Source organism: Sebastes umbrosus, chromosome 18 (assembly GCF_015220745.1).
Source record: "Sebastes umbrosus isolate fSebUmb1 chromosome 18, fSebUmb1.pri, whole genome shotgun sequence".
Taxonomy (NCBI): Eukaryota; Metazoa; Chordata; class Actinopteri; order Perciformes; family Sebastidae; genus Sebastes; species Sebastes umbrosus.
Window position 1 is genome coordinate 4,151,828 of NC_051286.1, and position 27,917 is coordinate 4,179,744.

The 27,917-nt window shown below is 40.1% G+C and overlaps 1 protein-coding gene across 2 annotated transcripts in view; it reads left to right on the forward strand.

Moving 5' to 3' along the window:
* Nucleotides 1-27,917, forward strand: part of ppp2r5a (protein phosphatase 2, regulatory subunit B', alpha isoform) — a 51,956-nt gene that overhangs the window by 12,792 nt on the left and 11,247 nt on the right. For both annotated transcript variants that reach the window (XM_037750589.1, XM_037750588.1), the window contains exons 2-4: nt 10,832-11,028; nt 24,570-24,671; nt 24,781-24,873. In XM_037750589.1, coding sequence (XP_037606517.1) covers nt 10,832-11,028; nt 24,570-24,671; nt 24,781-24,873 — 392 coding nt within the window. The remainder of the gene's footprint in view (nt 1-10,831; nt 11,029-24,569; nt 24,672-24,780; nt 24,874-27,917) is intronic.

Below are 27,917 nucleotides of genomic sequence, written 5' to 3' on the forward strand. Positions count from 1 at the left end.
AAAAGTAAGAGCTGGCAGCTCGTATGGGACCATTCTGGATTGACGAACCAGTGACCTGAAAGCAGACCTAGACGTGTTGAAATCTACTATCCGTGGCAGAAATAGGAATGTGCTGGGCATCTGGCCTACCAGTTTTATTCACCCTTTTTTTCCAGACACAGCCCCGACATCCCTCGGCCAGATCGTCTGACGTTCATCTTTCTCATCAACTGTAACACATGCTCGAGTGTCTGAGTAACCCATAAAGGTAGTGTGAGTAAAACGGCACTAGTAGTTTCTCTGCAACGGGCCTGATTACTGTTCATAGCACAACAGTATGAAGTCCAAAATAGAACTAAAGACTTTGACTTCTTTCAAAGGATTCATTACCCTTTCATGTTTTGCTCACTCTTGGACACAGAAAAGACTTTATGCTTTTGTACTTGTGGTTTTTGTGTTCACTTTTAAATGAGCATTGGAAACTGTTTTTGGTGTTGAATGGGCTTGTAATTAGAAACCAGCTTACATAGAATCTAATAAGTGGCCCACTTGTTTTTACTAGTTTAGACTTGGAAGTCAACACCTAATAAAACGTACATCAAATAACAGGAATTAGGAAAAGAAAACATACCCTCTGATCAGTCTAACTTGATTCCAAAATCTCACCATTCAGTTGTCAGTCTGTCTAGTTAAATATGATGTTTTTAACACCCTCTGAATGATGTCTGGTTAACTGCTGAAGCTCCCAGTTGGGTAAACAAACCTATTAGCCACAGCTGCCACTTATTAGCATTCTGCTGGTGGCTGATTGGCTGACAACAGCATTCACTTTACGGTCCTGATTGCTGCTTTTCTAGTGTTTTATACTGTGGTCTTTGAGTGCACGTGTTTGCAGTTTACCAGTCATGCAACTGTTAAGCCCATTTCAGGGTGGCCTGATGATTACAGACAGGCAAAAGTCAACCATTTTACCATGTAACCCTGCCACCTTTCACCTCTCACCTCTCACCTTTTACCCTAGAGAATAAAGAACACACCGCCATATGCATAAAATCTGAATAAAAGAAATGTACGTTTTTATGCAATCCGAGAGGGCACATACAGTACACTGAGATGGTGCATCTTTTTGCAAGTTAAATTAAATATTGACAGTTAATCTTTGCATGTAAACTATTAATTAAAAATCAATACATTGTTTTTGAGAATCAATACAGTATCACAAAACTTAATATCGCAATACTCAATATTTTCGATATTTTCTTACACCACTATGTTTCACACTTTAATTCTTGTGTTTACCAGAGTTTCTTGGAAATAAGTCATTCAGCATGAAAAAAAACCCCATTAAAAACGACTAATCGACTAAAGATATCTTAGTCGACTAAGACCAAAACGACCGATTAGTCAACTAATCGACTACGAGGGTGCAGCCCTGCAAGAAACTAAAACAATCCTCAATGCTTTAGCTGCTTTTCATCCTAAATAACAAATTAGGACTGGCATCAACATCATTATGGCTTAAGTTAACTTGGCTGTTGTGATGGCACCAAATGTTTTGTGTTTGTTTGATAATATTAATTTAAGTCAGTTATCTGGTTGATTGGTCAAAGCAATTCATGTTCCTACTCACAATGTACAGAGTGCACTAGTTTATTAATAGGTGGTGTTTAGAATCACTATTGTCTGCCTTATCTCAACTATCAGGGCGGGTCAGTAACTAGATATCATCATCTGACTTTCAGTGGAATCGTGTCATGAAGGACATAATTTAGGAGATTTAGGACAAGATAAAAGTACCTGTGTTGACCACGTGCTGTCTTATACACACACACACAAACTAACATACCCTCCTAGCAAACCAAAGAGAGAAAGCTCACAGAGTGTGTGTGTTATGTGGAATGACAGAAGAAGGAAATATTGGTGTCAGGATTAGACTTGAAATCACTGCAGAACTCATTGTGATTCTCTGCATTTGGCTTGCATTGCCTAGATATTCTTTAAGCTGCTTTTTGGTTGCTGTTGTGATATATTGTGCCAGCATTGGTTTTAATGTGCACTCCAAACAAATGTGGAGACAAGTCTGAATCAAATTGTGCATGTGATGATGTTGCACCATCTTACCCAACCAGTTCAACAGCTGCAGTACAATCTACGTGGCACCGCTGCTGTCATGCATTAACGGGCACATTTTGCACAATTATTCTGCACAAGATGAAGCCTACTCAGCCAGTTTCAGTACCTGATGCCACAAAACCAGTTTATCATGTACACAGCATCTCTCAGTCCTGCTCCTCAGGGTCCAAACTACTATTAAACCTAAAGAATCCATCGATATCAACCATGTCATACTAGCTTGTTGTCAAGGGGGTTAAATAACGCTCCAAACTTGCACTAAATTTTGGCGAGGAAAAACTGACATGGCCATTTTCAAAGGGGTACCTTGACCTCTGACCTCAAGATATGTGAATGAAAACTGGTTCTGTGGGTACCCACGAGTCTCCCCTTTACAAACATGCCCACTTTATGATAATCACATGCAGTTTGGGGCAAGTCATAGTCAAGTCAGCACACTGACACACTGACAGCTGTTGTTGCCTGTTGGGCTGCAGTTTGCCATGTTATGATTTGAGCATATATTTTTATGCTAAATGCAGTACCTGTGAGGGTTTCTGGACAATATTTGTCAAAGTTTTGTGTTGTTAATTGATTTCCAATAATAAATGTATACATACATTTACATAAAGAAAGCATAGACTCCACTCACATGTTGATAAGAGTATTGAATACTTGACAAATCTCCCTTTTAAGATACATTTTGAACTGATAAAAAATGTGCTATTAATTTGTGATTAATTGCGATTAACTATGGACAATCATGCGATTAATCGTGATTAAATTGATCGACAGCCCTAGTTTATATAATAAAAGATCGATACTTGTTGTCTGTGCATCGACAAAATATTGCCCTGCAAAATATTGCGATACTATGTTGTATTGATTTTTTTAACCCACCCATACCTTCTGGTTTATCCAGTTTCTCTTTACATGAAATGTAATGTTTTTGGCAAAGCCTTTTGTAAAGCACTCTCAAGTCATAGTAAAACATCTAAATACAATAAAATATGTCAAATATGCAAGAGAGTAAATTATTGTTGGCACAAGGCTACACTTTATTCCTCTGGATTGAGCCTCCTAGTCAGACCTAGATCTCAGGCTGCATACAGTAAACATGTCTCTTTTGCGAGATTGCCGGACTTTTGACATTAAACATCAATAACCTGAAACATTTGATTGGTTGAGCTTTTTGTGACCAAATCCCTTAGTGCAAAAACAAGCCATAGTTAAAGAAAGCATTCTTCAGATGATATACTAGCATCAATACACTAGCTTTTGTTAATAATAAACTTATATCTAGGTAGGTCTATAGAGGTCAACTCTGTATATTCAATACAGAAAAACGGAGACAAATCTAACTAAAAGTCCTAAGTGACAAAGACTGTGCTAAGTCAGTACTAATCTGTCACCGTGCAGAGGTCACCTGACCTGCATACTTTCCTCCAGTTTGTTTTGGTCTCTTTCTGCTCGGCTGTAGTTCTATGAAATGTTGATGGGCACCAAAAGGGCAGGTATTAGTGTAGGATTTCTGAGGTATAATATAAATAACGTTTGTTGTATATTTAACAGTGGATAGGTCAAGACCCCGAGTGTTTCCACCATCATGGTGACTATTTTTCTGTGTTCACACCACAAATCTGTCCTCATAGTAGTGCCAAAAGCATTAGAGAGACATGGACTCTGCTGAAACAGTCAAATGTAAAAAATTAAACCTTGAGATGTGATACATTCCCTCACAGTTTGATTATGCATCGAGACAGTAGTTTCCTTCTGTTTAACCACATTTTGGACTGAAAAGAGATGCGAAGTGCTGTTGCTACTCAACAGTGGTAATCAAAATGCAAATAGAGGTCAGACACTTTACTCTCGCTGCAGTGTCTAACTATCACAGCTCTGAAAAATATTTTTTTGTACTTTTAGTGTTCCTAATGCAGCAGCATATTATTATATATAAAAAGGCAAAGCATGTATTCCTGTTTGTGTTGTGAAAAATCAGCATGATTGCCACAAATGCACTCTGTGAATGATGCATTTCTGTTTTACATGACTGTTGCCCTCTTCTGCAGTAGAAAGCAGCACAACACGATTCATCCGGGGCAAAACACACGGTAGTCATTGGGGCAGTGAAACATGGGATGCTTAAATGGAAAATGGTTGCATAACTGCAGTTATCTTGAGACGGCATCACTCTCATGTACGGCGTTGCATTCTGTTTACATGCAACACATGTCAACAGTGATGATGCAGAGAAAAAAATGAATAGTATTAGTACTTTAGTTGTAAATATGACACCCTGCATGTTTCAGTTTCCATCTACAGTAGATTTGTATACTTTCTTTTATGCTTTTTTAATGTCAAAGAGGTCTATATTTAGTTTGGCTTGAGATGGAAACGTTTTGGTTCCAACTTGATGGATTCTGAGAACTTAAAGCATTCATGTTTCATGCTTGTTACTTCTTTTACTTCTTTTTGGATGGGAGTTCCTCAGCAGGAGTCTACCACACTGTCTTATATATTCATCAGGCTTTTGTAAAGCCATTCAGATATTTCTGTGCATATGAACGAGTGCAACATAGTCCCAAGCATCCCAAACACATGATAGAAAAGCACACTGTGTATACCAATGACTGAGGCAGGGCCTTCATGCTTATAAATCACTGGATACACGTACTTATGTGCTCTGTGCTGGAAGGGTTGTTTCCCTCATGGAACATTTTCAATACAACACTCACAGCAATCTGTGCAGTTTAATGCACAATACTCCCTCTTCAGCTCCTCTCACCATACAATAGTTATCTGTTTTCTATCCCTGTCGGCATGTACATCTCAAAGTGGCGTCACTAAACGTTTAAAAGAAACAAGATGCATCTAAGGTGAATTTGCAGTCTCACAGCAAAGGGTCTAAAGAGATACTGCATATACATAAGAAAAAATGTAACACATTTGCAAATGCTTTTGCTTTGTCATCGTGAGGTATTGTGTGTAGCTTTATGGCCAAAAAAAATAGTTAGGATATACACAGTTATCTTATTATAAAGCCAGTAATCTCTGTCTTTCTGTCTGTTTGTCTCTCTGTGTATATCCTTTGCATATCTTTGCATAGCCAGCTAGGGACCCAAGGCTGTCAAATGTGGTGCAATTTAACTAGATGGTGGCGCTATAGCAATGGATTTTACATTTTGGCCTGTAATTTATGAACCTTAACGCTCCTCCTGGATTTTTTGGGCCCAGACTAATTTCTCTATATAAGCCACGCCCATTTGCGTCAAGATTTTAGATTTTGTCCAAATTTGATTTTTTTTGGCCCTCTCCCTACAAATTTTGAGCAATTGTCACCAAATTCGGTACAGAACATCTCTGGACCAAGCTGGGAAAAGTTGTTTTTTCAGATTGTTGATGTTCCGTATAGTTTTGCTATAGCTAGCCCTCAAAGTTAGCTTAAATGCCGTCGGCATGGCTTGTTTTACAAAAAAATGTACTGAACGCTTTGTGCTATTTGGACCACATTTGGTGGACATGTGTAAATATGATGTCTGAGTGACCATGGTAATTTTGGTGCCATTTGTCCAATAGGTGGCGCTCTAACAGTATAATCTATCTATAAAGGAAGGAATCTGTCTGTGTATGTATGACTGTTCATCGCATATCTCGAGAACCGCTCATCCAATCAACTTCACATTTGGCAGGTGTAAGCAGCTATACTGCAGTTCTCGACAACGCTGCACGCAGCACTTCTGAGGGCCAAGCAATCGGCCCGTTCCAGACAGGCAGGCACTCCAAACAAGCACTGCACTACTGGTGCAAATGAAAGGAAAAAACAATTGTGGGTCCACCAGACCAGCCTCAATGCTGCTTCATAGATACTTCAGGACTCTACTGGAGGAATCAACACTTTCCCTCATTTGGTGTTTTGATGATGATGGTAGAGAGCGCTGTCTGACATGTTGGCTCAAAATCTTCTGTAGGTGTTCAGTTGGGTTGAGATAATGTTTGTTTTTTCCTTTAATATGTCACTCGTACCGTATGTATGTGGTTATTTGAACAAGTTATGGCACGTTTTGTTCAAACTCTCTTTGCAGTGCTGTGGTTGTAGAGCTCAGATCCTACTTCCTGTTTTTGTCACCAAATCTGGTCTTTGCCGTGCGTTATACAGTGTATGTTTCTGAGAAGCAACTCATTTTTTGTCAATGATACCATGAATTGAAAATGGAAACCTATAATATACTGGATTTAAATTTTGTGAATTATTACAGCACAATAGATTGCAGTTCTAAGCGCAGACATGACTACAAATTAGTCGTAATTATAATCTCTTTTGCAACAAAGATTCATTCATACGTATTCAGTTTAACTTCAGCACATGAACAACAAGACAAATCTTCTGGTTATTCAATTATAGGCTTTGGAAATAACAACAACATTGTACATTGTGCAGCCTGCCAAACACGCTTTGTCCTGATACTTAACAAACCCCAACATAGTATTTGTCTCATAGTGACACACCAATGTGGTATTTAAACCATTTACCGTAGGCTGAAAAACATGACCAACATGAAATAAGACCCAGGAAATAATATCACAACTGAAGAGCAACGTTTGGTTTCTGCGTGACAGCGGTCGGCAACATCTACAGTCTGGTGTTTCTAAATACCGAGCTGCTAGGTTTCTTTTTTATATATTGAGGCCTTTTTTTCACACAACAACAGAAAAAGCTGCAGCCTATTTTAGGACTCAGTCGATGTTGTTGTGTGATTCTTCTCGGCTCTTTCTCCCACCAACAGTAACATGGTTGATGCCTGTTGGTGATGACTGCTCACAAAATTGTGCATTCAAGTTCCCTGTAAATGTTTTATTACATTTGACTTGTAATGTTATCTGATTGCTTCTGTTCTTAATTGTCGATTGGGGCAAAATGCTGCTTCTTGTGTCTGTCATTTGAGGTCATGCTATCACCTTTAAGATATTCATGGTCAGTAATAATGAATGGTAAAGCCTGTAATTTAGGGCTTCTCTAGTTACAGCAGAAGAATTTATACTCAAAAGATGCAGTAGTTCAACTATAAGACACCAAATGCCTGCAGAGATCAACACAGAGACAATTAAGACCCTTTTACTCTAACTGACTCTAAGGAATAATTATACACCGTGTGCTGTAACTGGCTCCTTTTAACCCTGCCACTTTCTTACTCCTGTCCATGTGTGGTTATGAAATTGCATGTTATTGCATCTAGATAATTGTTTAAGTGATTCCTGAAGCTTTGTGTACGATACAGCAGTGCGGGGAGATTATTTTTTGTTGAATGTCGGCCACATTGTGATACCAAGAGAAAACATTTCATGTGGGAGTGAAGGATAATAACATGACCATTTATTGCTCTGAAACAATATCCATGTAGGTCTCATACAGCTTGATTAGTTTGGATTTTCTATCGGATGTCTCAAGTGTTTTTCTTCTTCTTTGTTTTCGTACATAGCTTCATAGCTGTGATAGAAATATTCTCCTTCCTTTGCTAAGCACCCTGAGGAATTTGTGCACCAATGCATCTGTATCTGAAAGGCAAAAATAGCTTCACATTGGGAAAAGCATCTACATGTCAGACTGTGTCTAACAGGCCCAGCCTCCTCTCCTCTCTGGGGGATGACGACAATTCCCTGTAAAGAAATCAAATGATTTGGTTTACCCAGAAAGCTGAGAGAAGAAAACACATGGTGAATATGTGAAAGCCGCGCTTGAATGTTGCCTGCATTGTTTCCAGAAACAGCGAGCGAGGCTAAGATTGTCTTCTTATGCATGACCGTGAACCTAGGGCTGGGCAATATAGCGATATTATATCAGGGATGTGAAGGGCTGAAAGGCTGAAAGGCTGCCTTTGCAGACATTTGTTGAGATGGACACAGGTAAACGGCAGGTTAACATGAGTGGGAGAGGACTGACTTGGACTTCTGAAGAAGTACGATGTTTGCTTGACCTCTGGGCCAAAGAGAACATACGGAATGAGCTAAATAAAGTCCACAAAAATAGTGCCGCTTATAAAGTCGTTCAAGATAAACTGGAGGAGAAGGTGCTGAGTCAAAGTGAAAAATCTTCGGCAGCAATATATCAAAGTTCACATTCCCTGCATAGAAGTGGCAGCTCTCGAGACGAAAATGATGAATTTGCTCCTTCTTAAACGCCCCTCTGCAACTTAATTTTTTATTTGGTCCGCTTTAATTTGTGCACTTTGAAACCGAACCAGACAATCAATCTCAGTCTGATTCAGACTAGCAAAACGGACTATTGCTTGTTAAAGCGCCTTTAGAGGCGTATATATGTGCTTTTCACTGTCACTGATATGTAAATCACTGAAGGTTTGAATCCATCATGCATCCCCAAAGTGATGACACCCAGCGTTACACAAGTGGGAAGAAATGTGAGCATCAGAGCAGCATCATGGTCCTCTTTCCTTTCTGGTCCCAGTCTGGTATTCGGTCTGGCCTTTGGATGTGGAATCCTTTGAGATTCGATACTTTGGAAATTTGGCATTAAGACAAAGTAGTGCGTTAACAAGTCGGCTCGGTGTAGTTCCGCTCAGATATTGAGTTCAGTCAGAGCAGCAGCCAGTGGCTCGACCTGTAGAGTTCAGTTACGTAAGTACTTCGTCAGCTGTCAACACCACTGGAACATTTTCACTAGGTGTGAGGCTCAGTGGGAATTTTTTGGCTGTGCCTCACTGTGCATTGTCCCCATGCCACACCGTTTTATGGGTAATGCCTTTTCAGTTGCATAATATCACGCAATAAGAAACTCTACACTATAAGACTTGTCACCCCGACCCCTCTCTTTTTGCTGTTAAAGTACGCTCTCTGTAGCTCTGAAGAGTGAATGCTAAGTGTGTTTGTGTGTTTTAGGTAGGGCTGCAACGTTTTTAATCAATTAGTTGTCAACTATTAAATTAATCGCCAACTATTTTGATAATTGATTAATTGGTTTAAGTGATTTTTTTTTTTTTAAGAAAAATTCTCTGATTCCAGCTTCTTAAATGTGAATATTTTCTGGTTTCTTTACTCCTCTATGACAGTAAACTGAATATTTTTGAGTTGTGGACAAAACAAGACAATTGAGGACGTCATTTTGAGCTTTGGGAAACACTGATCGACATTTTTCATCATTTATGACATTTTATAGACTAAACAACTAATTGATTAATCAAGAAAACTTTTCTGAAGAACATTTGCTGCAGCTCTTATTTTCAATGATTGATGGATCTGTTAATTGTTTTGTCTGTAAAATGCCAGAAAATAGTGAAAAGCCATCACAAGAACCAAAATTGACAAATTCAAATTGCTTTTTTTTTTTTTTAAGCTATTCAGTTTTCTCTCTGAAGTGCCTTGAAGTTGCGAATGAACAACTAGAATGAACTAACAAAGGATCCAAATGTATTAACTTCAGTTTAATTAACACAGGAAAATGTCAAACTTAGACATCCATTTGAATGAAGACATTAATCACACCTCAATGTCAACAAGTGTCATGGATGGCATCTATATTTGCGTAACCCCAGAACCTGTCTGGGTTCTCTGGTTCCTGAGATGTTGTAAATCAGAGCTGCCGTGATGGTTTACTTCACTGAGTTACGTTACAGAGAGAGTCGTGTGTCTGTAGCGATGAGCTGCTGCTGCTGCTGCTGGAACAGAACATCACTGTACAGTGTGTCACTGCATCTATGGACGGCTGCCAGATGCTGTTTATAGCTTAGCTGGGGTCAAGTTTGACAGCTCTAATAACCCTGAACGCACTCACCGTCTAATCCATAAAAGGCTTTACAATCAAAGCCGAGAATGACTGGGCCGCCTCTGTGTGGCAAAATACACCGGTGCATTGTGTCCAGCAGTTTAGTAGATGTGTAACTGTGTGCGATAAAAGAGCAATTGAGGACATTTATAGGACATGTTTTTGTGCCAATGTGTCTTTAATCCAGTTTATTAATGATTTGAATTAGTTAGGGATGTTAAAAATAAAAATGTAGGGCTGCAACTAACAATCATTTTCATTGTTGATTAATCTGTCGACAATTTTCTCTATTAATCAATAAGTTGTTTGCTCTATAAAATGTCAGAAAATGGTGAATGTCAATCAGTGTTTCTCAAATCCCAAGATGATGTCCTCAAATGTCTTGTTTTGTGGCGACACACACAAGACTGAACGTGATTGAAGGTTCCTCCATGATTCGAAGGCCCGGCAGATGTTAATCCTAGTCCCCCCCGACGTCAGTCACATTCCTGTTTTGCAAGATGGGCTTCGCTAGATATAAACTTGATGTTTTTTGTGCATCCGTGGAGTTTGTGTTGGAGTCTGAGTTGTGGTGGAGGCTGGTCGTTTGTTTGCGTTAGTGGACTCCATTTCTAACCAACCGTTAGCTATTGTTAGCTATCACAGTAGCTGCGCTGAAGAGAGTAAGCACACGCGAGCGAGCATGACGTCACATCCGCTGGGAACCCCCGACACGATTCCTTCACATTAAAAGCAGGCTTTTTATGTCGTTTTGATGGTATATAACCCTAACCGATGCCCTCACTACCTTACATTTTCTACTGTTCTGCACAAGCAAGTCATACCACCTAGAGAGGAACGTTGCTGCTGTCATCCCCTCTTGCCTCATCTGTAATCTGTTAGCATAGAGCCTTACATTATGCTTTCCAGTGTTTACACAAGCAGTGACTCAGTGTGTTTCTTTTTTTCTCTTCCGTGTGATTCCAGATGCCCCCTCCACAGAGCAGCAGGAGCTGTTCACCCAGAAACTCCAGCAGTGCTGCATGCTCTTTGACTTCTTCGACTCGGTGATTGACCTGAAGAGCAAGGAGATCAAGAGGGCCACGCTCAACGAGCTGGTGGACTACGTGTCCACCAACAGAGGGGTGCTGGTGGAGACTACGTACCCAGAGATCACTAACATGGTGAGGACACACAGTGCTTTGGTGCTTCTCTAAATTTCTGTGGCCTTTTGTTCAGTTATTAACAACAAAGAGGTCTCCTCTCTGTGTCGCTGTGCAACATCCTGTGCACTTGAGCGGGATTAAAAAATGGAGGCCGATCGTGTGTGTAGACAGGATGTGTCATGTCAGCAGCATGGGAGGAACGTTTTACCGTCTTCACGCCTAACCCGTTACCGTACCGGTTCCATTTAAGCACTAAATCCACAGGAAAAGTGAAGTTTTGTCCGTCTGTTTCTTTCCTTCTCTCTCTCTCACCCACTGCATCACCCACTGAGTACAGTACATGCAGAGTTCATCAAGTTTGTTTTGGATTTTACATCGTCTCCAACGTTGCACTGTACAAACTGAATCTTTTTTTCTCTTAAAACATGTTTGATTTTGAGAGTAATAGGCTCTGTCTTTCAACACCGTCTTGTCACTGTTGAAAGCTTCTATGATGACACACACGTAGCCACAGTGCAGGGAAAAATACTGCTAAGCTTAATTCTGTTTGCCAGAGGTTTGAGGTGTAAGCATCTTCTGCACTACCAGTCTTATTCACTGCGTGGAATAAATCCACTGACTTGAGATTTCTAACCTCAGTTAAAACCTAATAGTAAGCTAAAGTCAGTCAGCGTCTATCACACAACACTTCCTGTATCTATTTCACAACAAAACCCACACAAAGATTTCATTCTCTCTTTTGCTCTCTTGACTCCAAACACCAAGAGGCAGTGCTCTTTTGTGGGTCAATTCTGGTAATGCAGGTCACATGTCATCCAGAGATTTTTTCCCTCCATACACATTTCTAATAAAAAAATTCCTGCACACTGTGTAATCGCTGATTTATTTATTTACGAAGTTTCCGGCGTAGCTCCACCCTCTTGTGTCACTTATGGTTGCAAACCAAGACGGCAACCGACAAAATGACGAACTTGAGGCTTCAAAGCAGCAGTCCACAAACCAACGGGTGTCGTCACGGTGACTGCGTCCACTTCTTATAAACAGTCTATGCTTGAGAGTTATGCAAACATTAAAAAGTTCCTCCTTGAATTATCATAACTTGAACCATTAGATTAGGGTCGGTTGCACAAAACACCTTAAGTTAAGATCTTCGATTTAAGGTTTCCTTAAAATGAAATCGATTGCACAAAACACCCATAAGTCTTCTCCTTAAGGTGTCCTTAAAATGTTCCTTTAAGTATTTAAGATTTTCTCCTTATCTTGGTCTTATACTTAAGGAATCCCTTAAAGTTTGTTAAACTGTTGCACAAGAGACCTTAGCAACAAAAGTAAGGAAAAAAAACTTAAGGTACATCTGGCTTGATCTTAACCACAAGCCAGTCTATACTCACAACACAGAGTGATGAGGAGTGGAGACGCCCCGTTGCAATTAACGACCACTCTACGGTTTCATGCTACGGGATGTTTCCAGTCAGTAATAGGCGAGGTATTTCTGCTTCACACCGTGGTGAAGTTCCCGTCAAAACAAGAGGATGATGAGATTATGGCACACTTCTTTAAAGCTGCCGGATGATAGATGGGACTCATATCAGGATTCAAGCACCCATACAATATGAAGATCAATTTGTTAACAGAAAAAAATCAACATTCAATCAATTTCCAGTTAGTCTGCAATCATGAAAATAAAATAACCACAGTGGCCTGGCAGTACTAACACTAATTTACTGCTGTAAAATTTCTTTCAATACAGTAAATACCTTAAAGTTTGCCATTAACTAAGGAAACCTTTTAAGGGACTCTGTGCAGCACCCTGAAGTAAGTCCCTCAGCTAAGGAGAAAGTAAGTGTCATACTTAAGGCGAAATCTTAAAGTGCTCTGTGCAACCGGCCCCAGGAGTCCTCTCGCATTATGTCCGTGTCAGTCATTATTATTTACATGGCAGCATGGTTAGTTACGATCAATTTGCGAGTGACGCACACCAGTGGTATTTATAATAACCGTCCCTGCCTGGTGTGATTGGTATCAGAATGCTTCCACCATGAATCAGACGTATTCTTAGAAATCTGGAACCATGTATTTTCACTCACCACAATGAAGACAATAGTTGCATGTGAAAATTACACTTCAGTACTTAAATCATATGAAGTTATATTTTATGAACATATTATCTGGAGATGTGCAGTACTTCCAACTTAATGAAGGTCGGGGTTGAATGATTAACACATCGGCTGCTGCAGGAATCTTGTTACACAATAGCGTGTTTGAACCTGCCAAGTATCTTTGGCCAACATGGTATAGATTTGTGCTCGTGGAGCAGGTGCCCCGAGCAGCCTAGTTTCCTCCTACAGCACAATAATGACTCATGTGCAACATTTACAGTACCGTCAGTGCTGCAGTGATTCACTCCACGCTGCAGATTAACATGACGGATACGAACGAGCACAGCTGAGTCAAGGAGTCTTCAGATTATTAATGGGCTGTAGGCAGTGATCCATGTCATACCTGCAACCATTGATTTAGGATTCAGTTTGTCTCTCACTTGTCTTTTTAAGGTGTTTTAGAGGTCAAGATAATTACTTTAAGTGGTTGATATACAACTGGGAGCAAAATGAGAAGGACTAGAAGATTTGAAAGTTGGTAGACGTTGGAAGTGCACCAAATGACTACAGAAAAATGCCTTTTTAACCATTTTCCCCCTAGGTTTGGAGACAGAAGGCCTGATATTAATCACACAAATGCAATAACTGCAAATTAAGCAGTTTGTCAACATCTGTTTTATCTAATAAGATACAGTTTTCACTCTGTTCATCTCAGAGATCATTCACATATCCCCTTTGAAACCCCTTTGAAAATGGCCATGCCAGGTTTTCCTCACCAAAATTTAGTGTAACTTTGGAGCGTTATTTAGCGTTCTTCCCAACAAGCTAGTATGACATGGTTGGTACCAATAAATTCCTTAGGTTATCTGGTTTCTTTCAGCTTCTTCTAGATTTAAGACTAATCACGCTACAACGTCTGAAAGACAGAATAACGGCCGCCGGATTGTTAAGAGGTTAACAGTTTATATAATAAAAGAACGATACTTGACGTCCATAAAGTGCTGTATACATTTTTTTCCCCCACCCCTAGTTTTTGGAGCACGGATCATTTTAGCAGCGTTTCTGCTTTAACCACATTAATCTGAATTTTTTTGATGCCGAACACATCTGCTGGTTAAAATAGTTTATTTACATTTTAAGCATTATTTCTGCACATTTCCTCCTAGTATTTAGTTTGCTCTTTGCTGTTAAAATCACCAGAGTGGCAGAGAAGTGATGTTGCACCAGAAATAGACGTCTATTCTCAGTGCAAAGTCTAAGGCCCAGTTTCTACCAGAATACCAACGCTGCTTTGCGCTGGTTGTTGTGCAGCTAGAAAACTAGGGCCCTGAAGATGAATATATGAATAAAATATGAATGTTATTTAAGTTCTTGTTACCTTAATGTGGGCAGAGAGAGAAGAGTAGTTGAGTAGGAAGAGAAGTTTTCATTAAAAAGAGGCTTGTTTCATTGACATGCCTCTGCCTTAATGCAATTAGGAGTGCAGTCATATGATTTGTACATTACAAAAAGTACTATTCAGGCACATTCAGTGCTAATATTTCTTAAGTACTCCATTAACAAACCAGCTGTCACATTCAACAAACAGCACCATTGTGCAGCTGTCATGTGCTAAATTATATTTTCTGGATTCATTTGTCTTGTGTGGTGCAGATTTCTAATTACAGTGATCAAGAAATAGGCCGTTTCCAATAAGATTATAGTCATAAACGGTGACAGCGCTTCAGTTGTAATCAAAACTGACCAAAAAAAAACCAAACAAATAATAGCGTGTAAGCTAGCTTCGGGTACCGCTGCCACTGTTTGGCAAACATTGGCAGCTGAAAGGCAATGCAAACATGGAATAGTGAGGGTAAATATGAAGTTGACAGCCAACTAACGTTTAATGTCAATGTTTAAACTGGTGCAACGTCTGTGTTTAAGGTACGGTATGTACAGTATTAGCAACATTCTGCACATTGTTATTGTTTCGGTCCCACCCCTTAAAGCAACCAAAACCACTCAGCTATGACATCATTTGGATTTCAAATGGAGAGTTATGGCTACTAACAACACCGGGATTTATATAAATACTGTCTCTCTACCTTCTCTTTGTCAGGAGTTAGTAAAGCTGTAAAGCTCTACAAACAAAAAAGAGCTCATATAAACAAAAGAAAAAACAAAATATAGAGTCAGAATCAGGTTGATTTGCCAAGTACATAAATACAAGGAATTTGACTCCAGTTGTATGCAACTCTCTCAATGTAGTTACACAGAGGTACAAATAACAGCTAGGGACAAGGACAATTAAAGGTAAAGAATAGACAGGACTGTTATGTACACAAGTAATGAAAAAAAGGTGTATGTATGAATATTATATAAATATATATGAAAAGCACCAATGACCAGCAGTAAAATAAAATGTCTATATACAGCCAAGTATTCTATAAGTTGTAAACAATAAATTAATACAAAGAAATTAATACTGAAAATAACTTTTTGGTTGGAAGAAGCAGAAAATATAAATATGATGCTGCTATGTCAAAATAATCATATATTAGTATGGGTCAATAACAGAAATATAAAGTAACCACCCTTTTTGGTTTTGATTTGTGACCCAATATAGAAATTAAAAATAACGTAGCACTGCGTAAAATGATTCACCCTTTTTGGTTTGATCTATGACCCAAATAAAACGTTTAAAAATAACATTATACAGGGTAAAAGTTAACCACCCCTTTTGGTCTAATTTTTCAACCCCACAAAAATATAAATATGACTTTGTTACTGGGTCAAAATAACCACATTGGTATGCCTGATTAACCCAATGTTAATAATAACATATAACACTAACTACCCAGTACTGGGTGCCATGATTGACTCAAATTGGGTTAAAATTGACCAAGTATTTTTTAGTGTGTATGTATATTGACAGTGATGGGTGATTGCATTAAAGGCAGTGTATACTGTATATATAAGTTATTTTTCTTATTTTCCTAGTCCTTACCATCATGGATATTCTTCCTAAATATACACATTTGGACCTTGTGGTAAATACTGGATGGATATATGGGATTGTGTGCGGCGTCTGCAACACAGACCGTAAACATAGCAGCAAATCCTCTGATGTCAACAGTCCAAAGAAATAAATAAAAGTGATCAGTTATACTTGCACTGATGCAGTCAAAGTAATAAATCACACTAACCAGAAGCAAGAAATATCTGCTGTAGTTAATTTGCAGTTCATTTTAAAATCAGGAAATTATTTCCGATGTGTGTGTGTGTGTTCATTTGAGTAAAATATAAACGTCTTTTTTTCTGATTTGCTGCTCTGATCAATTGCTGCAAAATTAACGTAATGTGACCGTCGCTATGTGACGTATTGTACTATTTTCTCTGACACTAGCGATTGCCTTGATGCTGCAGGTTACCCAGTGGGTAACTTCCTGGTCTGAAAAGTGAAGCCAAGGCTGAAGTGCCTTAAACTTGCATTCTTTCTAACAGCCAGCAGGGGGCGACTCCTCTGGTTGCAAAAGAAGTTTGATTGTATAGAAGTCTATGAGAAAATGAGCCTACTTCTCACTTGATTTATTACCTCAGTAAACATTGTAAACATGAGTTTATGGTCTCAATCACTAGTTTCAAGTCTTCTTCAATACAGCATGATGTTCGTTTAGTAAATTATGGTCCCATTTAGAGTCAAATAGACCATAAAGCAGGGGATGATTTAGGGCGGGGCTACCTTGTGATTGACAGGTCGCTACCACAGAGTTGTCCGGTCTGGGAGTTGTCCGTGTTTTCGTCTTACAGCTTAACCCTTTCACAGTGTGTTTTCACTTCATGAAAGTTAATTATAACAATTTGGTCGCCTAAAAAATGTCTTATTCAGCGTTTGGTTGGACTTAGCTCCACCCTCTCGTGTCACTTCTGGTTGGAAAAAAAAAAAGATGGCGACGGCCAGAAACACAGAACTTGAGGCTTCAAAACGGCAGTACACAAACCAATGGGTGACGTCACGGTGACTACGTCCACTTCTTATATACAGTCTATGGTTGTCAATCATGCTTTGACAGAAAAACATGCAGTCAGGAAAGTGCACAAATGGGAAGTGTGTGAGCAAAAGGTCCTCCACTGGATAATGAGCCACTTGACATGTAGCTTGGTTGCATATTGCAATAGTAGTTTAAATGCATGACTCCAGCTGGTGCGCAGGTATTGTCAGTGGTCCTTCTTGGTAATCTTATGTATGTATTCAGGAGGCAGGACGGGGGGACGTGGGTCGAGGCTCAAGAGAAAGCCAGTCCTGTACCACAGACAGGCTTCTTAACGAGGGTTAGACAAATAGCAGCTGCACTTTGAGAAGGCTGGCTTGATAACAGCTCTCCCAGATCCTCCATGCTTGGCATCACATGATAATGAAGAGGTGAGGGTTTAAAGTGCTGCCCATTATTCTGCTGCAGTGAGGACGGCTTTGATCACGGAGGTTGTCAGGAGTACAAACAGCCAGGTTCCTCATCCATGTGAAAGGAGGTCTTCGCCTTATTTGCCAACTCTATAATTAGTGTTTTGAGTATATTATAGAAAATCACATCTCCCTCAGACAGTTTGTATTCTTCCCTTTTCTGTGCCACAGATGAACGCAAAGCCAGCCGGGTTAGTGGGAAAGAGCATCTTTGAGCTATAATTCCCCTTTTATTTGCTTTAATTCCCACCTTTTTCATCCTTTCTGCTAATGCCGCACTCAGTGCTTTCACACCCCCACCTCCCTCTTTCTCTCTCTCATCCAATGCGTTGCTAGGTGTTCGTCACTACTATTGTCACCCTCAAATTGACCCCATACGCAGCTACAGCCTCCCTTATCGTCAGCATGTGTACACTGGTTTCACTTACAGCCCTGTCACTTAGGAACAGCCCTTTCAGGATCCTCCTACGTTACTTTCACACACAAATCACAGTTTCCTTTTTCTCTCCTCTCACACACTTTCCTATGTTTGCCATCCTCCCACAATGTTTTCCTCTTGTTTTGTCCAACTGTAGTTATTTTTCGACATTGTGAAGTGACTGGGGGAATTAAATAAGCGTGCCGGATGGTTGTGTGGTGAGTTATGTAACTCATTATGTTGTTCAGAGTAGACGGTGTGCATCTCTGAATCCTTCCACTCCCTTCGCCGCCCGCAATTTTCAAATTGTTGGAAGTTAATATTGAATTGAATGAATTTTGTCACGTTTTTACTTTTATTTGGGAGATGAGAATAATAAGATATTTTTTTGTACTACAGTTCAGTGAGTAGTCGACTAGTCAATTAAACGTTGCTACCTTGCTAGTCGGCACCGGAAATACTAGTCGGTTAAACCTATTATCATTTTATTAGGGCTGTCAAAGTTAACACGTTAACGTAAATTTGTTTTAACGCCACTCATTTCTTTAACGCAATCGATATTTCGGAGGTTGTAGCAGGCTCACAATATAGCTATAGTGAAGATCCTGGTATCATATGAAACTAGTACACCTAAGGAATCCATTTGTATCATGTCCATTTTCAAAGGGGTCCCTTGACCTCTGACCTCCAGATATGTGAATGTAAATGGGTTCTATGGGTATCCACGAGTCTCCCCTTTACAGACATGCCCACTTTATGATAATCACATGCAGTTTGGGGCAAGTCATAGTCAAGTCAGCACACTGACACACTGACAGCTGTTGTTGCCTGTTGGGCTGCAGTTTGCCATGTTATGATTTGAGCTTATTGTTTTATGCTAAATGCAGTACCTGTGAGGGTTTCTGGACAATATTTATCATAGTTTTGTGTTGTTAATTGATTTCCAATAATAAATATATACATACATTTGCATAAAGCAGCATATTTGTCCACTCCCATGTTGATAAGAGGATTAAATACTTGACAAATCTTCATTTAAGGTACATTTTTCATCAAATGTGTGATTAATTTGCAATTAACTATGGACCATCATTATATTAATCGCAATTAAATATTTGAATCGATTGACGGCCCTAAGATATGCTTTCTCAGCTGTTGCTGTGCAGAGCCTCCGCTGATGCTGCAGGAGGAGCTCTGTTCTGAACTCATCAGCCGCTCCTGACTCACTTCCACCCCGCCACGTTCTCCCCGCTCCCACCTGCCACCACCTCCTCTTTCTGAAATAGCGGCTGGTTATCTCTTGATCAACTGGATTGACCAACCGTTGGGCTTCTTCCGTGTAAACGTCAGGGAAATTAGTCATTACAAACATCCTTTGTATATACAGTATCTGTGTTGCCATGGAGTCAGCGAGTTAGCTGTGGGCTGCAACTTGAGCCCTTTTTGTCTATATTTGCTGACATTAAGGCAATTTTGCACCATTAAAAGCATGCTGAATTAGCTATCAGCAGTTCCTGTATGTAATGTGCTGATGGATGTACAGACAACTATTACTGGATTACTTTGATACTGAAGAAAACTTAGAAACCTGATGATTCTCAGGCAAGTTCTGAGTTATAAGGAGCGTCCTTTTTCTGTGATTCTATGCAGATTTATGGACGTTTAGTCGCGATGGACATCAGAGATATGGACATCCTCGGGAAGTATACGCCACACTGAATCTAAAAATATGCGTGTATCATGCCTGTGTTCAGGTTTGACTGAGTTTTGAACTTGAGAAGGAGTACGATGTTTGACGCAAAGTGTGGCAATCAGACGCTAGGGGTGTTAAAGTACCTTCAATGCCTTCATGAGTTGTGTGTAACAGCCAGTGCGGCTGCTCGATCAACTACAATACCTAACTTTCCATCATTCTAAGAACACCAGCATCCACTTGATGAATAGACAGATTAATACCTTCAATGTTAAATATGATCCTTGTTAAACAATAGTTACACTTTACTGTCAATACCAGGCTATATGTGGTTCAGTTTGTGCTCCTGTATGTGCCCCGATGCCATCAACTCCACCATCCGTCTTCACTTTGTAAGCATTTGGCTTCGGAGCACTCCTTCTGGAAAAATGGGCATCACACTGAGGCACAATGTCCCGCCTGGCAACCCACTCAGTGAGTCATCTGATTCCAGCTCAGCCAATGATGTGCCTCACACCATGAAAGCAAAGTGATGTGCCACAGAGAGAGAGAGAGAGGTGGCACACTGATTTATTCATCTGCCTCATTAGCAGCATCTGCATACAGATGATTATGTAAAGCCATTACTGTGGTCTGAAAGGTGGGTCAGTCACGCATCAGGTGAAAACTGTTGCTCTAATTGTTGCTATGATATATCTCAAGGAAAGAAAGTGGCAACTTATGTGATTGTTATAATTGTTACAATTCAGGAACAGTCAGGTGCTTAACCTCCCTTAAAACAGCTGGTGGGGGTGTGTTGTTTAAGGTACCGGTGAGACAATGAAATACGCTTCAGGAAGTCCAGTTGGAGCAACAGAATAAAGTGTTTTAGCTTCCGCACAAATGTTCCACAGGAGTGTGAAGGCATCTTTAAGAACCCACAAAATCAGTTTTTATAAACTTGCGTGCAAATTTTCCAGACGTAAATCTGTGCTTGGTGTAAAAACTGTGACTTAAGTGACAGTTACGTCACAGGTATGACATAAACGCGACCCAACAGTTGAGCAGTCTATGGGGTAGGACAGGTCAGAGGCTGTTGTAGTGAAGGAACCAAAATATGCTGACATTAACCTGTGTTCACACCGGAGCTGAAACTATTAATTTACTAGTAGATCAACAGAAATTTAATCTGCAACAATTTTGTCAATCAATTAATCGGGTTTTTTTACACACAAATGCCAAAAATGTACGGTTTCCAGCTTCTTTAATGTGAATAGTTCCAGGTTTTCTAAGTCATCTATGATAGTAAATTAAAAAGGAAGCGATTTGAGGACGTTGCCTTGGGCTCTAGAAACACGTGAAGGGCATTTTTCACCATTTTCTGACATTTTAGAGGCTAAGTGAGAAACCGAATTAATAGAAATCATAATTTTGTCTCTTGTTTGAAAACTATGAACCACTTTGACCACTTTATTGGCACCAGCGTACTGAGGTGTACTGTCAGTCAGTCAGTGAAGCTGAATATAATGGTTATCAGATGTATTAGTGGGTGTGTCGTGAATGCTTATATGTGCAACTTTATTGCAGAGTTGTCAAAAATGTTTCTTACTGCCAAACAGCCAGAAACTCCACGGAGTGTATGATAAAGCATGCAGGCAGTCAACAGGTCCTGTAACTGTTTGTCTAGAGAATGAACGAGATGCTGGATGTAATCGACTGTTGTGTCCAGATGGTGTTTTCATCAGCTCAGAAAACAGCTGCATTTACACTGTCCGACTTCTCTAAAATAACAGGAAGCACATGAGTGGGCAAATAACAGCTCAGTGCGAACAGTGGCGAGCTGAAGGGGCATCTGTGAATGCACAGCTCAGTCAGCCTTGAAGAGGGAGGTGGGGGGGGGGGGCGGGTTACAGTAGAACAACACCATGCTGGGTACCGTTCCTTTCAGCTCACGCCAAGACAAGTCTACAACGGTCATGTGAAGATCAAAACCAGATCATCTGAATGTACAGCACTAAGGCTTTGTTGTTGACCAAGTTTAGCCCTTTTTTCAGGGTTATGTCTCTGGATGCTTTCATGAATATTCTAGTGACTTTGGTTTGTGTGAGAGCTGCAGCCAAAAGTCCTGTGAAAATCTGCAGTCTGTGTGTGATGCTATCAAGGCCACATGAATCCAAATGAAAGCCCATTTTAAATCACTTTCTTGAACAATTCAGGCCACTACTTGTGCCTCATGAAGTGGCCACTGAGTGTATGTAAATTAAGAAACTCTTACAGTTCCACATGTTCAGAGCAAGGCCATTATTTCCAATGTACTGAGCTAGCTAGCTGGCGAGAATGGAGAGATATTTGAGTCGGTTCGTATCTTCAAGTGACGCTAAGCCCAAACTAGCTAAATTGAGAAAATATGACAACAGTTACATCAAGTTTGGTTTTAATGAGAACAGTGACGGGAGACCAAATGCATCATGTGTCTTCAGGCGCTAGTGAACGAAGCCATGAAGCGGGTCAAGCTAAAGCGACATCTGATTACAAAGCACCCTAAATATCAGGGCAAAACAAAGTGGTGTTAATGATTCAAACTGAAATGTGATTATTTTTATCACTATCAAACAGGTCTGAAGTATTGAGGTTGAAAAGTTTTTAGAATACCAATAGTTCCAATGACATCTAAGAGTACAAATGGTAGTAAGCATATGCTTAATCTTTTTTTTAGTAAGACATCAATTCATTCTCAGAGTTCTTAGTTCCCGTGCTTTGTTTTCACCATTTCCCTCCATGCAGTTTCTGCTCGCTGGTTCACAAACGATACTCCCTTGCAATTTTTTTCCTGTGGGTTTTTCAGCGTGTCAGATTTTGGTTCTACTGTCAGGTTTAAAATTCCTTTGCCGCCTTCCTCTCCCATTAGTGTCATTTGGATTTTCCAGCTGCCAATATGTAATTTGATGTTGTCTTTATCACCTCAGCATGAGCGTGTGCACCCAGTCACATAATGCCAGCTTTTCCAGCTCCCCTACTGCCGCGTGTGTGTCACTCTCAAATTCACCCTGGCTAAAAATAACAAGGTGGGATAGAGGTGGCGGTGACCTGTCTACAATGATTGTCTTTGGTGCAGAATTTTAATGGAATTTTAATTCTGCAGATGCAGAATCTCTAATGGTTTTATCTCAGTGTTTTAAAACGTCCTCCGTTAAATTAAACATGCTCAGAAATAGTCCGGATAAAGTTGCTTTCCACTCCAGTTAGCAGGCCGCCAGTGATGTTCAAGCATGTGTGTTTGATTCCTCTTTGGTTCTGGAGAATTCAGTATTTATTGTGTGTAGATCCAGTTGAGATGGATTGCAGTTCACGCTTCTCGAAATTCACATTTTAAACGGCTTTCCACCCACATTTATTTAATCTCTTGGAAAACTGTAACAGCTGCTTATCACAAACAAACCATACAGCCATACAGAAACAAAAAGTGGATTTCAGTGTCTATTTGGTATCTTTGCTTCAGGTAAAACTCGGTAACCTTGTCATGGTTGTTAGCGTACAGTCAAATTAACTGTAACCAAATGTATTGTGAGGTTTGTCACGCTAGAAGAACACTGTCCTACTCATTCACACTACTCTACATACTGTATGTGGTTTTTAAAAAAAGGGGTAAGAATGGGCTGTACCAATTACTGTAGCAGGATTTGAATAATGTTCCAGCTTGTTTTATTAGATATGGGTGTGGAGCACCAGAAACCAAATACACTTTGGTGAAACATTTCCTATAAAAACAGGCACTATTGTGTAGAGCTGCAAACATTTCTTGATTAGTTGTCAACTATTAATTTAGTCACCAACTATTTTGATGATTTATTAATCTATTTTTTAAGAATAAAAGTTTAAATTCTCTGATTCCAGCTTCTTAAATGTGAATATTTTCTGGTTTCTTTACTCCTCTATAACAGTAAACTGAATATCTTTGAGTTGTGACAAGACATTTGAGGACGTCATCTTGGGCTTTAGGAAACACTGATTTGACATTTTTCACCATTTTCTGACATTTTATAGAACAAACAACTAGTCGAGAAAATAATCGACAGATAAATCGATAATGGAAATAGTTAGTTGCAGCCCTAATATTGTGCTTCATAGGCATACAGTAGTTATAATAAGCTGTCACAGAAATAAAAAATTATTTCATTAGCGGTTTTCTCTTTTATCCCATCAAGTTTTCAGCATTCTCCCCGTCATGTCTCTGCGTGTTTTAGTAAAAGATGCTCTATTTTCCTGCTGTATCTCCTCTCATGCGTTCCGGGAATGTTAAACCTTTTTTCTGTTGTTTATTAACACATTTGTTCCCAAAGACTATATATATTTATTTAATATGATAAGGAAAAATGCCACAACATTTGTTCTGATGAGTCAACAGTCTTGAAAGTTGGTACGAACATACTTTGGGCAAGTAAAGACATTTTTGGATCACATAAAAAAATCACACTTTTATTAATAGTCAAAGTCAGGATTTTTGAGAAATGAGGAAAAACACTAACATTGTGTTTATTAAATGTTTTCCATATGAATGTTTATTTTTTTACACTGCATATGTGAGCATATCTTTGATATTCTTAGATACCAAGTACTTGATTGTGCTCCTTGTAGTTTCTGAGATACAGACATTTTCTTATCATACTGTATCTTGTTTTTGGGCACATGGGACTTCTGTTTGTTCCTAAACTATAATGGAGTCTGTTGCAGAAACAGTCGTCCCATAATGTGCCCAAATACTAGATATTAAATAAGAAAAACTCACTTTTCATCCAAACGGTTTGACCGATTTTGTAAATGTCTTCACATTTGTGCTCAGGCCAGCCCAGAGAACACTTTCTGTTGCGGGCACAAATGGGTTAACGAGACTTTCTTAATGATTTCATTATTTTTCCTCCTCCCCTCCAGATCTGCACCAATATATTCCGAACTCTTCCACCGAGCGACAACCCTGATTTTGACCCAGAGGAGGATGAACCCACTCTGGAGGCTTCCTGGCCTCACATTCAGGTACGGACCCGATACTTCAGCCCGTCTGTCCTCCTCATCACCCTTTACATGACGTCATTGTGTGTCGTTGTATTTCCATTTAATTCTTGTTTTTTCTTTTACCTTCCAGCTGGTCTACGAGTTTCTCCTACGCTTTCTAGAGAACCCAGACTTCCAGCCCAGCATTGCAAAGCGCCACATCGATCAGAAATTTGTCCTGCAGGTAGGAGGCTTTCATACTAATGATTATGTAAATGTATCGACAGGTTCCAAGTTTATTATACTAAGACAAAGTGTTCAGTTACAGGCATTAATCTAGATTTCTTCTTATTAGTAGATCACGTTAGGATTACACTATGATCAATAGTTTGTGTGCATCAGTGCAGGTGTGTTTGTTAGCCGGCAGATATATATTGTTATTCAAAGGTGCTATTTATATAGCACCTTTGACTATCAAAGTTACAAAGTGCTTGACAATAAAAACATGATCAAATTAATTAAGATTCAGAACTTAAGATAGAAACAAGATAAAATAATTTAAAGAAAAAGCCATAAGATTAAAGTGGGTCTTTAATGCTGTTACACACCGCCAGCGGTCAATATATTTTTTCGAGCTGATGTATTTGTCATGAATACTTTCACACAGAACGTGAATATTACATGGTGAAAAAACAACATATTGTTTGTTTCATAAATATAGCCACAACTCAACTGGTTCTGCACAACGTGATTAGTTGATGCATTAATTCGCGGTGCGAAAGCTAAAAAAATAAATCAACCTTGCTCCAAAAAAAAAGGTTGTTGCTTTTTCGCCGTGCAATATTTGCGTTGTGTGAAAGTATACATGACAAAAACAGCCGTTTTGAAATGTATTGCCGGTGACTTGATCGCTGGTGCGTGGTCTTTAATAAGAGATTGGGAGCTGAGGGATACAGTAGCCTTTGTTGACAAGTTGGGACTTTGGACCCATTAGTAGGGCCCTGCCAGAGGATCTCAAGCAGCGAATAACAGATATAGGCAAGAGCCAGACTATTCAGGGCTTTAAACACAAGCAGTATGGGTGCCCCGGTAGCTCGCCTGGTAAAGCGGGCGCCCCATGTACCAAAGGCTGATTCTTTGCTGCAGCGGCCTGGGGTTCGAATTCAACCTGTGGCACTTTTCTGCATGTCATCCCCTCCCTCTCCCCCTTTCAACACTATCACTATCTCAATTAAATAAAGGCAAAAGTCAGAAAAAATAATCTTTAAAAACAAGCAGTAAAATCTTAAAATCAAATCCTAAACTCCCAGGTAACCAGTAAAGGGTAGCGAGGACTGGTGTGATGTGGTCGCTTCTCTTAGTACGTGTTAAAAGCCTGGCAGCAGCGTTTTGTATCAGCTGCAGAATAAAGTTTGTTGCAATAATCAAGTCTGGAAGCGATAAAAGCATTGATGACCTTTTCTAAGACTGCAGAGGAGAGGAATGACCTGATCTTAGTAAACTGTCACGGGTCGTGGTTGGTCAAATGCCTAGAATTTCTATTGTGGTGAATAACAGTAATTAGCAGCACATTGTGATGTGTTTTGGGACCCTGCAGTATGATCGTTTGGATGAGTCAAACCATTAATAAGCTGTAGGTCGGTTTCTTGCTCAGTACCCACCTACTGCAGGAATGCTTCCCTTCTTGTGTGTGACGCCGCAGAGCGAAGGAGCCGCTAACCGGGGGGGACCACAGGGCCAGGAATGTTGGCCCGGGCCACATCCGAGGTGCCGGCACCGACTTTCCATGATGCGAGCGTGTCGTGGGGGGGAGCTTTAAATAGCCGCCCGTTGTGTTTACTCTTCAGGTTGAGGAAAGGAGGAGTGTGGTCGGAGCAAAGGGAATGAGGAGGTGGAGGTGGAGGTTTGGGTGGCAATAAAGGCGAATGAAAGACGGCCCCGTGGTTTGGTTAACTTCAGTTATCATAATACACACAGCGTAGGAACAGGTCGTCACATGTCCCTCTGAGATGTTCACATGGAGGTCAAAACACAAGAGAAGCCAGGAGGTTCAGAGATGCATCAAAAAGATGACGTACAGTGGCGTCCATATGAAGCCACAAAGGGGGGAATCCTTGTGAGATCTGGCTGTACCGTACATGTTTTAAGACTTTGTCCCGAGGCACGTCACACCCCAGATACATACCAACCTTAGACAAATCCTGGAGCTCAGTATTGGTATTTGAAATGTGTGCATGTTTTGTCTTGTAGCACTTTGATTTAGTCAGCATGCTATTCCAGTGATACTTGTCCTACAACATCCCTAAGGGGCAAAAACTAATATACATGACAGCCACGTTGCCATATCCTTTTAAAGAGCTCCTTAAGACTCAGATCACCAGCAGTTTACTTGCTAGTTAATTAATGGCTTTTAAACCAGCGCTGCTCTGACTGGTGCCACTGGATCAACTGGTGCAGAGTACAGCTGCTGCAGAAAACTGCCTTCGACATGGGAAAACAACCATATGTGGAGCTAAGAGCAGAACATGTGGTCGCAGACACGTGGTCAGGGTGTATTTTAGGGTTTAGTAAAAACGTTACTAAGTGTGTCTGTGTGTTGGGCATGAAGGGGATCTGTTTTTGGTCCAGTATAAAGTCTTTAGGTTCTCAAAAGCACATGATTGTTTGACCTACTTCAGAAAGTTTCATTAGTGTCATTTGTTTCCTCAGTTTAATAATTCTGTGAGCAGTAACTGAAATGTTTCTGTTAGAAATGTGGACGCCTATAAACCGTCAACATTGTGGAAACTTTTCAAAGCTGACGTGCTGGCTCAGCCTACTTCTAACTGAACTGTCAGGCTGCAAAACACATTTGTGTTTGCTCTCAATGTTTAGCAGAGCGCTACTAACTGTGTGTGGTAGCTCCGTCCTGCCTATATTCCCACTACATAGATGATAAGACAATCAGGTCCAGGTACAGGTGCTGTTCTCATGTAGCATTTAGAAAAATTAGTGGAAAATGCCAGCCGTGCCGCTTTCATCCTTTTAACCAAGGTGCTTGGGAGGTTGCGCATCTGTCGCACCTGCCGTTACTAAGCAACCAAAACATGCGTGCTGCCATGACGATGAAGTTGCGGTAATTTAACAGGAAGCCTCGCTAACTAAACTAGACACAGTCAAAACAAAGATGAATAGATTTCCGAGGCCCATTGATGCACGTGGGGAGCGAAGGCTGGACCGTGTTGTCCGATCCAATGGAGCGTCTGTGGGATGTGCTGGACAAACAATGTTGAATCTGATATTCCTGCA